Here is a 15,492-nt window from a genome sequence, read left to right on the forward strand (position 1 = left end):
ACAACAGAGCCGGCAGTGCACGGGCAGGAATGCATTTCTTAATTGGAAATTCCGACACCACTTCATATGGGCAAAATCTGACCATTCAATGCAAACACTGTTTGCCCGCAACCAAGCTGCTCTCAGCATCAAAACACTCCCCCTCCAACCAAAAGAAACATCTGAAAGTAAGTTCTTTTTTAAAAAACTAGCATTAGCCTACTGCAACTACCTTATTTCAGTTGCGGTTGCTACCTGGGTTATGGGCCACTTCCCTATCTTTTTATTCCCTATCGTACTATTACTGAAAGCTACTCGCTACCAAGCTAACATTGTTAGCTTGCGTTAGCTGAGGTTAGTTCATAGACTGCAGACTGTTATACTGGATGGATAGCATTGACAACCTGCTCGCTGCAAATAATCAAGTGCAGTTCTGAAAGCAGTCTATAAACTAACAATGTTAGCTCGGTAGCAAGTATTCTTCATTAATAGTAATAAAGCACACAGCAATAGTACAGTCATGTAGTTGTAAAAAGCATGACAATGTATTAAATAATCCAAAGCATTCAGAATACGTTACATTGAGTAACTTAACGGAATACATTACAAACAACATTTTGGAGCATGTATTCTGTAATCTGTAGTGAAATACATTTTAAAAGTAACCTTCCCAACACTGCTCATAGACTACTGGCTTGTCAATCACAATGTATTCCTGTCCTTAACACTTTAACACTTGTTCCTAGAGTATTTAAAAGTAGAATGGGAGGGAGAGCCTTCAGTTTTCAGGCCCCTCTTCTGTGGAACCAGCTTCCAGTTTGGATTCGGGAGACAGACACTATCTCTACTTTTAAGATTAGGCTTAAAACTTTCCTTTTTGCTAAAGCATATAGTTAGGGCTGGACCAGGTGACCCTGAATCCTCCCTTAGTTATGCTGCAATAGACGTAGGCTGCCGGGGGATTCCCATGATGCATTGAGTTTTTCCTTTCCAGTCACCTTTCTCACTCACTATGTATTAACAGACCTCTCTGCATTGAATCATATCTGTTATTAACCTCTGTCTCTCTTCCACAGCATGTCTTTTATCCTGTCTTCCTTCTCTCACCCCAACCGGTCGCAGCAGATGGCCGCCCCTCCCTGAGCCTGGTTCTGCTGGAGGTTTCTTCCTGTTAAAAGGGAGTTTTTCCTTCCCACTGTCGCCAAAGTGCTTGCTCATAGGGGGTCATATGATTGTTGGGTTTTTCTCTGTATCTATGAAGCGCCTTGAGGCGACTTTTGTTGTGATTTGGCGCTATATAAATAAAATTGAATTGAATTGAATTGAATTAACAAGCCATTAATCATAAAATGAGCATGACTTAATTCAAGAAGATGTAAAGCTACTGAAGCCACAAACTCATCTGGATAGTTTTTACTGACTTCACTTTTAAGACTCTCAGGCTATGTCCTTCTTTTAAATGGCATCTTTATGTTTTTAGACATTCTTATTAAATACCCAGCACGTGCCCCATGGCTGTTGATGAAAAGATTATGGTCATTTTGGCTGTCAACAGACCTCTGCAAGCTATTTGAAAAAATCCTTCTAAAAAATTAGCTGGCATCAACAAAAACAGTGGAGAATAAGAATTACCAAATGCTACCCTCTCTGTTTTTAATGATATTTAAATGATGCCGCTAACTTTTCATTTACATGATGCGTTTAGTTTCATAGCCCTGGCAACCTTGGCTGAGGAGCTCCTGTAGGTCTGGGGTGTACCCTGCCTCTCGCCCTGTGACAACTGGGGCAGGCTCCAGCCCCCTGCAACAGATGGATGGAATTATGATGCTGGTCTTCACCTGTCAGGCCTCTGATATATTGGAGAGAAGTAAAAGCAATATGCTTTTGACCACCTGGCATACATTTACCAGCTGTCATAATTAAATCTTATCATTAAAAATAACATTCATTAGCAGCGACTGCTACCGGTGATACAGTCCTTGCTTGCCTTACCACCCACTCCTACCTCCACACTTCACTTACCGTGCACTGAAACAAACCTTGAAACTCCAGTAAGTTTTACTTACTTGCATCACATTTACATCATGAAACAGTGAATATCTCATTTTGGAATAAAATCGCTCGACTTCTAGAAACCACTTTTCACTCTGTGTGTGTTTGTGTCCTCCCTCAATCTCATTCTCTCTCCTTGTCGAGTTCATTTATTTCAAATGAGAAAATCCATTACTGCGGCATCATTCCACTGCAGATAACGCTGTCTTCCAGAGCAAGTGGTGAAATCAAGCATGCTGAAAACATTTCATCAGGGAACCAAAGTAACAACAGAAATTCATGTTGGAATGACAAGTGTTGTGAAACACAGGGTCCTTTCATACAGCTGGCACACTGGTTACACGCTGATAAATGGCATGCAAGTGTGGATTCAATAATAGAACGCAGATAAATAACCAACAAAAATTAGCAAGCAAAGTACTTTATTTTCCTCAGTAATTGTCTGCACTTGTTCAGCTGTTTCAGATGTAGTCTCTATCTTCTTCTCGCAGTGGACATTTTGTTTTCTGAAACAGAGGTGTGACTAATTGCACTAATGTCTGTGTTCCGTGAAAGTGTGCCAGGGTCCTGGTATTGTACACGCTGGCTCACTGGCATAGCTTCCTGGCTCAGGACACAATGGGTGTAGACTCAGTAGTTATCACTGGCAGCCCACAGAACCCCAGATCCCACCGCAACACATTGGTTTCCTTTAACTCTCCCAAAAACATGCAGAGCAACGGTTTTGCTGCAAGATGCAAAAGAGGAAATTGAGTTGATCCCTGGGCACTGCAGCGAAATTGCCTGACTGCTCCTTAATGGTGGGAACAGATCAAAGTGGAGGAAATAATTCCCAAAATTCAAAGACATTAATAATGTTTCCATCCCTTCAGGTGAGGTGCAAAATTCACCCATTAATAATGCTATTAGTTATACTCACCTTTAGAAAAGTCAAAATGTCCGCAGTAAGTAAAGCCCTGTGAAATATAACATAACAAATGTGCCAAGTCTGTATTGTCCAGCTGTGATGTGTGAAACCTTTGACTGTCTGTAATGGCTTCACTTATCCCTTATCTGAGCTTTTATTCAGCCGCAAACCTGATGAAAGGAGCAGGGGAGATAGAATCTCATTCCACTATAATGCGCTCCATACACTGGTGCTCTCCATGCACAAGCATACAGATAATACTGACAGACTCAATCTCTTTTACTCGCCCCACCTCTCTCAAACACACACACATACACACACAAATACATTCGATTAAGGCCTTAAAGGAAAACCCTTTCTCTCGAGCAGGCACGCACATTCATGGTCAAGTGGACACAAATAAATCCACACATTAACACAAGCACAATCAGCGGTTTCATTACACATTTATAATGACCTCTGAGTTCCTTTCAGAGATCTTGATTAAACTTTAAATTACATTCCACATTTCGCCTCATAAACAAAAAAAACTTTACAAGTAAATAGACCTGCATTGTTACGCTGGGTTTTGTCTGGATGAATGAGTGGCGAGATGAAACGCGGACCTCTCCTAAAAAGATTGTGAGCATTATAACGGTTTTAAATGGTTTCTTTGTTTAGCTGTTTGATTGTTTTTTTGGGGTTTTTTTACAAGATTATGGCATATCCATCATGCATCAGTTTTTTTAAAGGCTCAAATCCATTTAAACAGTTTGTACTTACTGGAAAATGACACCAGACAGTAATAGTTTACAGTCTTTATAAATATAATTGTTATTACAGATAAATTAGAAAATAATTATATTACTGTATTTTTAGGACCATAAGGCGCACCGGATTATAAGGCGCATTAAGCGAAACAAAACAGTCAGATAAGTCAAACTTTACTCAACTCATTCTTCTTGCTTCTTCCTCCTCTTCCCGTATCATTGATTCATTAATGTTGAATTGTCTCGCAGCTGCTCTATTCCCATGTTGTTGCAGTATATTAATGACTAACCTTGTATTGTGGATTAATTATCTCAGTTGTTCTCCTGACTGAAGTTTGGTCCGTTTACAGCATCCTGCCATGCGATTGCATTTGTCCCTAACCATCGGGAACCCTCAGGTTAACTTTTATTGAGTGGAAAAAAAGTTAGCGTTCATCCTCCAGGTTCACTGTTTATGTTATGCTAACATAGCTGTGTTGCTAGTGATCACGTAACACACCATTGTATACCAGCTAGTCCAACTTCAGTAACCCTACAAACGTCACTGCTGTTTAGTTTTCTGTCTTCATTTATGTTGGAAGTGATAGCAGAGCTGTACGTTTAATTTTTTCAGAAGTCTCTCAGTCAGAACATGCTATATCATGTTTAGGTGGAAACTAGTGAGCTAACTTCCTACTAACTTCTAACTGCATTAAATTTAATACATTCTGTTTTCATGAATGCCTGGATGTTAAACTTAATTGTTACACCTGGTAAAGCAGCAACACTGATCATTTATTAAAGATGAAGGAATTTAGACTTCGTAGCTTACCAAAGTCGTACTTTGACAGATTTTTGCGCACCGTGTACCACATAAAATTCTTTTTGCGGTCAGTAAGCACAATCAGAATTCATACATACTGCGCACTGGACTACAAGGCGCACTGTCAATTTTTGAGAAAATTAAAGGATTTTAAGAACTACAGTAATAAGAAGAGAGTAGAGAATTGAAAACACTGAAAAAACCCTTCAAAATAATTGAAAAAGATGGATGGATGGATGGATGGATGGATGGATGGATGGATGGATGGATGGATGGATGGATGTCACATGTCAAAGTTCATAAAAGAATGTGGCTTAGGTTTACAAAGCTGCATCTGAACAAACCACTTCTCCAATAATGTCCTTTGAACAGAAAAGGCCAAAGGGGGTTCCCTGATCATAATGTACGATGCAAGTGCACCTAATACCATCCATCAAGCACGATGGTTCGAGGGGTAATGATTTGGGCTTGTTTTGCAGCCACAGGACCTGAGTAACTTGCAGTCATTGATTGCAACATGAACTCCTGTGTATACCAAATAGTTCTAGAGTCAAATGCGAGGCCATCTGTCTGACAGCTACAGGTTGGCCCAAACTGGAACATGCAACAGGACAATGATCCCAATTATAGCAGAATCAAGGTGATGTAATGGTCCAGTCATAGTGCAAAGCTCAACCTGATTTTAGGACCTGTGCATAGATCAATGCCCATAAACCTTAATGAACAGATAAAAAACATTGTATTGTAAAACATGTGAGAGCCTGATAAAGTCAAACAGAAAACCATTACTTCAAGTCATTGTTGCTAAAGGTGGTTCTACAAGTTTTCGAATTATCAGGTGTATGTAGGTGTTTACAGGACTGCATAGAAACCTGTGAAAACGGTATTTTTTAAATGACAATATGACATTGATTGGGAGGATTGGAGGTGGTGTGCAAAGTAACTAAAGCTGGCCAAAGCAGCTAAAAATAACACACCCTGTATGAGAGAGCACATTGGATATGGAAATGGCCATCAGCTAAAGTGGACTGGCATCTGCTGGGATGGCTGAACTTGACTTTGTCACTAGGCTGAGTTAGCTCCATGCTCCATTAATATTCGGCTTCATACTTTACTAAGCACGTTCATATTTGGGGGTTTCCTGCTTGCTATTTTCAAACCCACATCACAAGACTGGCACTGTTCAGCTGCAAATAAATCCACTTTCGTCCATGTTCACACATAACATATGGCTCTTGTTAATGAATCTCCAGGCAACACTCTACAAATGAAAGTAATAAATAATTTCAGAAGGACAATTAAGTCTCCCTTCATTAACCATTTGCTCATTAAGTCTGCCTTCGTTAGTAAAGGTTGGATGATCGCGTCCTGCCCAGCTGCAGCAGTCGTGATATTTCCCTGTTGCAGATAATTCGGAGTGAAGCAATGTGCACAAGTCAACACGAAACAGAGACCCACTCATGTCCTAATGAGCCTTCCTGCTTGCTGTTCGGAGTGCTCTGTGGCTTCATTATCATCACCCTCTTAATGCATAATGCTTCCATGAAAGAAATCAACACCATATCATTACACTCTAGAGAATGTCACACTCTCCCCTGCGCACCATCTTTCTGGCTTTTTGCCTTTTTTTATCTTTTATTTGTACCTTTATCCTTCTGTCTATTTTCCTTGTCCAATCTTGACTCTTTTCTTGTCTTAATTCCCCTTTCTTCTCTCGCTTCCTTGCAAAGTCTCCTTCACACACGTTCCGCTCACTGGTGTCTTTCCTGTCATTATTTCATCAAAGAGTGTGCAGGATTAGAACAAGACCGTGTAACAAACCGACCTGACCTTGAGACTAATAGCAAATCCCTTCAGACTTGTGTCTGAATAAGCATCCGAATAAAATTACAGCATTTCCTGTTAATAGCATTTTAATGCAGCCGTTGTCATCGTTGTGGAGCCTGATGCCAAATTGATTTGTAAATTCAGAAGGCAATGATGTGTCTGAAAAGGAGATTGTTTTAAGTGAGCAAAACTCTCAGTCGTCATTGCATTTCAACAGCTTGAACAAACATATGTTCTCAGTAATTTCCATTCCAGCGCTTCTTTAACAGAAAGAATGTGATTTTGTTCACACCAAAACGGAAAATGGAGATTTCTCAAATGCTGTTAATATTGTGAAAGAGTTTAAGTGGAGCCACAGTCTTCTTTTTTTTTTGTTATTGGCAAGTACTTGTGTTTTTAACATAACCACGTGAAAACTAAATTGCCATCTTTCATCTTCAATTCAAGGGCTTTCTACAGCCATATCATTCTCAAAGTCTACAATCAAGAGATATCTTCATAAATGGAAATGGGACGTTTACAACTGGTTACACTTCAAGAACAAGACACTCAGATTTGACCTTGCCAGACTACATCTAAAAAAGCCTACAGAGTTCTGGAAAACAAGTCTTTGAGCAGATCAAACTGAGATTAATCTGTTGATATTTTTAAGTCTTGAGTTTGGTATTATATTCATCGGCATATTGGATTGGACCATAGTTGGATGAGAGACTGGAAAGCTAAAATATCAGCTCAACTCAAGCAAGGCGTGTCCATGTACTGTATCAGTGTATTATGCTACACTTAGCAAGATGCTTCTGCAAGCTATAGGAGTGAATAGCAGATAGCAGAGAGATCCCTGCTAACAGTGCTAGCATGTGACTTCTGTTAGTACAGTTAACTACATAACCAGCCATTTACAATATATCATTTCTCAGATAAATTCCTTAAAATGCTCCAAAGGGCACAAAAACCACATACATGGTGGAGAGATCGTGTTAAGTGACTTAATTCCTTAGCCTAATAAGGCTAATAATTTAAACATGCAAGCTAAAACTGAACAATGAGAATATATTTTGGGCATTTTTAAGAATGGAGAAAGTAGCTATAGAAGCATTTTTTGTTTTGTTTTCTGGTGAGGCCATTAGCACAGGGATTGGCTGCTTTTTAGCCTCAAGTCACTATCGAGGAATTCTTTTGTTTACCACACTTCCTCACATGTTTCCATTTGGTTTTATGCTACTAGCGTAGCTGCTACACATATCAATGTGAGACTGGGCTGTTATTGCGTTTCTGTTTGTGCATTCTGTTTGGAGACAGGCAGTGCCCACGGATAAGGAGGTTTTCATATATGCAGTTAACTCATTGTGCAACTGTCACAGCTTACTACTGGGATCCAGGATGTACTTGTCACAGTGGAAAAATACAGCTCAAACAACAAACCCAGGAAAGCAATCAAGGTGGCGGTAATATGCGGGCAAATGAATATCGCACAGTGCAGCAGTTAATTCTCCAGACGTACAAGAAAGGGAAGCTGCAGCTGAGTTATGGAAGCAATAAGAAGGTTTCTCGGCAATGAGTCTTCCTCACACATACACTCACCCACCGGTGCAAGAGTAACTGGATGTATGTGCAGCAATGTCGCAGAGCGTGGGAAAAGGCTTCCTGCTCTGACCTTGGAAATGAAACACACAACTTCATTAAATCCACTAGAGACACAGACAATAAGTTGTCTTCTCAGAGGAAATAAGAGTGTGTCTGTGTGTATTTGCAAGCTTCAAGCAGAGTCAAGTGGAACTGATGCTGATTGAATGAAGGGTAGAGATTTCAGTGTGTGTGTGTGAAAGAAAGAGACAGAGAGAGAGATGTGTGCATACTGGAAGTGTTTCCTAAATTCCCTAAGGCAAAGTCATTCTATTAGCTCTCACTAGGGAAAAGCCACCACTTATCAATTTATGAATTGACTTTCATTTTCGGCTTGAGCGAAATGTGCTTTTCACTTCAATGTATGATTTCCTGGCGACACAGCAGACAAAGCCACACACTGAGGTGGGGGGCACTGATGTAAAAGTCTCTTAAATACTACTTGCGACAATATCAAGCCACATTATCGAGACAAATTTGATGCCAATGTGGGCTGTCAGCGTTTTACAGTGATAGCTTTATATGACGATTGTACCCAAGCAAAGGTTAGCTTCAAGGAGGTCTGACAACTATCTAAAGGTCTCGGAGGTTCATGGATCCATAATGTTTTGTAATTACCCATCCGTGCACAAACACGATCAATAAACCTGGATGAAGCAGATAGTTGCTGGTGAGTGAATAACTGTAGAGAAAAATTAAGACAAAATATGAGAGAAAAGACAAAAAAATGTGGACTCCTCAAGGTTATTGATTAGCAGAAACAGCAATCAGGAAACGAGTGGGCAGCCCTGTAATACACAGGATGTTTCAGGCTCCAGGTTAAAATTACAATTTGTGAAAAAACCCAGCGCAGCACCTATCTAGTCTTCATCGTATAAATCAATAGTACCTCATTAATTCAATTCAACCATCAATCCAACAAACAACGCAAGCTGAAAACGCTCCAAAGTTTTACAAAGAGCTCATTAGGCAGCATTACATCTGCTGTCCCACAGATTCATTTTAAACCATGACTATTTGAAGGATAAATCTAGTTTTCTAAGGGGACAAATGGAAGCGAGGAAGTCAGAGAATCATGCTGCTTTTAAATGAACCCGTGACTAATGCCTAGACAAACTGATGTGACAGAAACACAAGCTTGGGTAAAATTATTGCTGGTGTTTTGCATTTCCATCAAATCATTTGGAAACATCCATCACGTGCACTTTACAGATGAACTTCATGGTTCAATTGTAGCTATGCCTTTCTTTTCCACATATCCAATTTCCCTGGCAATGTGGAATTATTGCCCACATTTCTGGAGCTCTCTTATTCGCTCTAATCTCGGAGTAAAGTAGATTATGAGTTGACTGATTCTCTTTCTCATATATTTTAGAGCCCTTCAGGGGTAAAACTACAGTATACAGGCAAGCAATTTGCATGATATAACAGAAAGCAGGGTTTGTGGAGAAGATGTGCTTTTTCTTGCCTTCCAATCCTATTAATCATCTCTTAGACACATTCCATGACCCAGTTTGCAGGTTCGAAATCCTATAGGGTGCAAACTGCTGATCTAGATAATATGTGTGACTATAGCTCCAGAACACTGTGCTCAGTAAGTATGTTATACAGTACTAAAGTTTGATTTTCCTTTCATGTATTAAGTCAAAACAAAATCAACAAATGAACCTTGACAGTTGTTCCACATACACTAAATTGCCAAAAGTATTCACTCATCTGCCTAAACACTTTAGTGACAGCCCATTCTCAGTTGGATTGACTGTGATGTTGGCCCACCCTTTCCATCTATAACAGCTTCAACTCACCTGGAGATGTGTTCCACAAGGTTTAGGAGTGTGTTGGGAAATTTGACCATTCTTCCAGAAGCACATTTGTGAAGTCAGACACTGATGTTGGCTCACAGTGTCCGCTCTAATTCATCCCAGAGCTGTTCTATTGGGTTTGGTCAGGACTCTGTGCAGGCCAGTCACAGAGTCTGGCCTGCACAGAGTGCAGGCTTCTATACCAAACTCATTGATCTATGCTATATTTCTATGGACCTTGCTTTGTGCGCTGTTGCATAGTCATGTTGGACCAGAAAGTGGTCTTCCTCAAAATGTTCCCACAAAATTGGGAGCATAAAATTGTCCAAAATGTATTGGCCTGCTGAAGCATTAAGAGTTGCTTTCACTGGAGCCTAACTCCTGAAAAACCAAACCATAATCCCACTTCTACTTAACTTCACACTTGGAACAATACAGTCAGACAAGTACCATTATCCTGGCAACCGTCAAACCCAGACTCGGCCATCGACTTGCCAGACAAAGATGCACTCCAGAGGACACATCTCTACTGTTTTAGAGTCCAGCTTCATTGTGTTTTACACCACTGCAGCTGATGCCTTGCATTGCACTGGTGATCTAAGGCTTGGATGCAATTTTGTAGAAGCAGGCTGCATTTCTCTCTGCTTGCTTTTTTTACATCTGTTGCTGTGGAGGTCACTGGAACACCTGAAATCAATGATATGTATGGGTGAGTGAACATTTTTGGCAATATAGTGTAGTTCCGTTTAATAGTTTTGAGTTGATTGTAAAATTTGCGTCCCAATATTCCGCTGCCTGGTCCATGGCTGGTTTCCCACCATGTGGATGAACAAAGTTTTATCTTATTATTTCTCATGTCAGTCCCTTTGCCTCTTAGCTCTCATCCCACAGTGCAGAACTGACATGAAGATAGTGCGAAGATCTTTTAAAAACAGACGAGCAGCACAAAAAGCTCCAATAACGTCATGCTGTTTGTCTAGATTTCTCTCAGCTGTGACTGTCAGTGAGTGGCTCCCTCTGCAGCTAAGCTTGGTTAAAAAATTAAATAAAATCTGTTTTCTTGAGGATTTAGATTTTTTTTCACACAATCTGTTGTTTGAATCTCTTTTGTCTGCTGTGAGATTAGAAGATGTGCGCGTGCACACACATACACACACACACTCTCCCTCACTTCTGTATCTGCTTTCTGAGCCCCCTGTGTTGAGTGGGCAACTAGCTGTGACTGGCGCTGTCAGATTAGCCCATTTAAAAAAGACATGTTTGCTTGTGAGCATGTGTGTGTCCTCCATACTATTTTCATACTGCGAGCCATGGTACATTATTCATGTTAAACCACGCAGAGAAAGATACAGTCGTGTGTCACACAATACCACCGCCACAAGCATGTGGTTGATACCATCGGACACGTACAGATAAATGCCTAAAAGACTCCCACGTGTTTGCAAATAATCACACTGGCACGCTTTACCAAACACACTGGTTTGCACATTCGCCGGCGAGCACAGAAAACATACCGACATGCAACGCGCATAAAAACACACGCAAAAAGACACATGCGCGGCACTAAATCGTATTAGGCAAATGAGAATGAGACGGCACAGAGGCAGAAAGGCTCTGTTCGAGCGCTGTTGCTGTGACAGATCCTGGCATAAATCATGTTTAGTTGTTGCCGTTGTTGTTTAATATGCAAATCTCCCATTTGAAGCGCGAGCTGGTTGTTAACAAGTGCATTCAATAACACATGTGCGCTCTCACAGCCCTGTACGTTTTCACACGCCTGTAGCGTATGGATTTCTGAAAGTGGGCAGGTGAAAAATGTATGGCCACACCATATACACGCACACACCTTGTGAAAGAGCGTGGGATAGATGTGGATGTGAAATGCCATGGGCGTCATCCCTGGACTCATATTTCATAATCATATGGTTATCCATCAGGCCTGTGCAGCTAATGATGACAACAGAACCACACACACAAACGCACTCATAGAAATATACTCTGTGAGAGAGAGAGGTACAACTGTTCTCAACCAGAGACAAGAGAGCTGCTGCAAGGACACAAACATGAGCAGGGACACCGTTGCACAGCATACACATGAGCACTCATGAGGATGCTCAATTAGGCCCACGCGTGTGATGAAGAACACAGAGACACAAAGAGATGTCCTAGCGGGGAAACATACAGCACATGTGCTCACACGCATACAAACACACATAAACACAAACTGTAAGTGAATGAAGGGTCTGTTGACAGATTTCAGCAGTAATTGATACCTGTGTTTGGCAGCCATTTTTATCTGGCTTAAACCACAAGCCAGGAATGATCTAAGCTGCACAGCAGAAGCATATGCACACACACACACACACACACACACACAAAAACCCTTTTCTTACAAGCATCACTTGACACATCTTGACACATCTCTCTCGCTCACACAAACACACATGAACACACACATAGACACACACATCTGAACATGAGATAAAATCACACTTTAGGCTTTGAAAGGCAAAACCAAACACTCCAAAAATTCTCTCTCTCTCTTCTGCCTTGTTGAACTTGCAGCATTGAAGAGAGCTGTAGCCATGACCCCCCCCCCCCCCCGTGTAACTCGTATTCTCAAGCCAAATATGAACACAAAATGCAAAAAAAGAGAGGATAGGAAGGGAGAAGGAAAAAGAAACAACAACAAAAATAAAGCGGCTCAGTGGTGTGTCAATTCTTACCTTAAACAGGCGCAGGATGTTGGCCACCATGATCGACACCGAGCTGGCTGCAGCTCCGATCACTCCTACGATTTTATCCGGCTTGGTGAAGATTGGAGGGTCTCCGTTGGCACAGCGGACATCGGATCCATCCCTCTCTATCAAGGCCTGTACAAACGTCAGGGACTGCTCCAGAGCATACGTGTCCCTGGAGCAGGTATCCAAGATCCGGGCCCCCAGTGTGATGTTGGGTAACAGTTCGGGGTCCTTGTTGATCAGGTCGATGGCGAACATCATGGCCTCCAAGCGGTGGATGCCCTTTTCCTTTTTTAACTCGCCACATGGCGTGCCACGGTCCCCTCTGGCGTGCACTGGAAATAATCCGCCGAGTATAATATCGCCATCTAGTCGGATGGAGTGGGCATACTCTGGTGCCGCCTGAGGGTCTGTGGGGATTCGCTGAGGGGAGGCGACGGGAATGAGCCAAGTGTAAGAAGTAGCCACGAGGAGGAAGATGAAGGAGGGAGACAAGGGGTAGGAAACTGGTCTCCACCGTGGTTCCATGATCAATGAAGAAGTTAACAAAGCAGATCTCGGAGGAGGGATTCCAAAACTGAGAGTTCTGGAATGAATATAAATGTTGGGCCTTTCTACTGGTCGATGAAGGAGGGGTAAAGGACCCCAGAGATGGAGCTAACCGAGCCCCATGAGGAAATCATAATCCAAAAGACAGCACAGAAACAAAAAAGCTAAACAAACAAACTAAACAAAAAAAAAAAAAAAACAGCGGTAGTGCAAAAATGTGTCAGTGAATTTGAAGAAATCTATTTAGGGAGTAAAGCGTGTAATCCACAAGTCACATCTTCAGTAGAGCCTGTTGGAGAGAGACAGAAACAGGATGTCTGAGTGCCCAATGTGATGTGAACATCAAGCTTGCTGCAAGGATGTAAGGTCCACCTGACAAACATGTGTAAAACCACTCAAGGGCAAGGAAAAAATGCACTGAAATATATCAAAAAAACAAGCACAACAAACGCGCAAATGCTCATTCGCCAGCACGCTCATATGGGCATATTCTTTCCAGCGGAACTGTCAGAATTTGCACTTCAGTTCTATAATTGAAATCCCAAAGTCTGTCAGTTCATAATCACCTCTACACACTCACACATACACACAGTCTCTTGTCTTGGCATATCGATGAGTGGAACAGCTGCTAAAATGACAGCACAGAAACCTTTTGGCGAGCTCCTCGGGCTATTCGCACGAAGGCACGTGGATACCTGCTTGTGGAGGGAGAGGAAGAGAGCCGAGGGAAGCAGCAGGGGAGACACAGAGGAGACACAGACGGTGAAAAAGATGAAGATAAGGGAGGAGAGACAGAAAGGGAAAGCATGTAAGACAGAGAGGGAGAAGCAGAGTCAGCGGTGAAAAAGACAGAGAGCGCTGCTGTGGAGCAAGTGTGCTGCATCATTCAAACACCTGCTGTTTCTGCTGCAGTTAAATGAACACATTACATCCAGCGCAAAACTCTCTGTCACACACACACACACATGTGCACAGAGCTTCAAATCACAACAGGTAGCATTAATGTTGAGTCCCTTTCTGGAGAAGATCCTGCAAGATGATACCAGATGACTACTTCAAACTCACTCCTGTAGGGAGAGTTGTAGCTCTATCTATGGTGAGCAATGCTGTATTTAGCAGTCATGTTGAAGAACATGACTTTAAAACTTGGTTTTGACAAACGTGTTGATTTCTACATGATAGCGGTGCTAATGTGCTTCCATTAGTTCATGCCTCAGGGGATTTAATCTCTAATTCGACCCTGATCTAGAATCATAGATTTTATTTTGCACTAACGCTGCATGAAGAGGTAATTTATGCAAATTTGTTAATGCCCCTAAGTAATCAAACCCTAAGTGGGTTAATTAATCTACAACTTAACAGATTTAGTGAAAAAACATTTTTTCCATCCATTTTTCTAAGAAATCTATTGTTAAAAGCATCAGATATACAATTCACTAGCATTTAAGACCAACCGAGGGTGTTTGGTTGATATACACGCATCAGTCGCTTCATTAGGTACACCTGTTCAGCTGCTCATTAATGCAAACATCTAATCATCCAGTAAAATGGAAGAAATCCTGTTCATCTAAGGAGGTAAACATGATTGAGACAACTTGGCGAAGTTCAAACTAAGTATAAGAATGGCAACAAAAACAGGTGATTTAGGTGACTTTGAACATGGCGTGGCTGTTTGGCTTTTCCCACACAACCATCTCTAGGGTTTACAGAGAATGGTCAAAAAAAAAAAGAAAAGACAGAAAAATAACTTGTTCAAGGGTGAGAGGAGCTTGGCCAGACTGCTCTGAGCTGATAACAAGGCAACAGATCACTTATTACTGAAAAAAGTAAGTGAATTACTGAATTTTAATTTTAAAAAATTGCCTGCCTGTGTCACCTGTTAAAGTTCAGGTGCCGGCAGCTTATTGGGGTCAGCACATACTCTGGATTCTTTGCTGGCATTGCCTTAGCATACTGTCTGTGCAGATTCTTGCAAAAAGCCGAAGTTGTGTTAGCCAGATAATGCTGCTGTTTCTGTCCTGTCTGTTTACATTTTGCACTATTATCCTTTTGTAAAATAAAATGAAAGCAGTGTTCACTCTTCCACTCCTCAAAAGTTGCAGACCAATCCAACATTTTCTGCACAGAACATGAAATCGCTGACTGGAGCAGCTGGAAGAAAAAAGATGCTTTTTTTTTAGTCCGCCCCTTTAAAAGAATCGTTTTAGTGGACTGAAGAACCGTTGTATGAGTTATGTATGGACATAATTGTCAATGTAATATAATTAATGAACTTAGTACAGTAACATGTTACATTACTGTATTAATGAAAAATGTAGTGTGACAACAGTGGTATGCAGCAGAGCATCTCTGAACGCACAACACTTCAAATCTGCAGCAGCAGAAGACCACACCGGGTGCCACTTCTGCCATCTAAGAACATGAAACTGAGGCTTCAGTTTGCATGAGCTCACTAAAACTT

General features: G+C 41.3%; 1 protein-coding gene across 3 annotated transcripts in view; it reads right to left on the bottom strand.

Annotated features, from left to right (window-relative positions):
* The window catches only part of grm8a (glutamate receptor, metabotropic 8a), a 334,910-nt gene that overhangs the window by 314,507 nt on the left and 4,911 nt on the right, over positions 1–15,492 (bottom strand). For all 3 annotated transcript variants that reach the window (XM_026146524.2, XM_026146523.2, XM_026146526.2), the window contains exon 2: positions 12,468–13,320. In XM_026146524.2, coding sequence (XP_026002309.1) covers positions 12,468–13,010 — 543 coding nt within the window. In that variant the 5' untranslated portion in view covers positions 13,011–13,320. The remainder of the gene's footprint in view (positions 1–12,467; positions 13,321–15,492) is intronic.

The sequence above is a fragment of the Astatotilapia calliptera genome, chromosome 17 (genome assembly GCF_964374335.1).
Source record: "Astatotilapia calliptera chromosome 17, fAstCal68.1, whole genome shotgun sequence".
NCBI lineage: Eukaryota > Metazoa > Chordata > Actinopteri > Cichliformes > Cichlidae > Astatotilapia > Astatotilapia calliptera.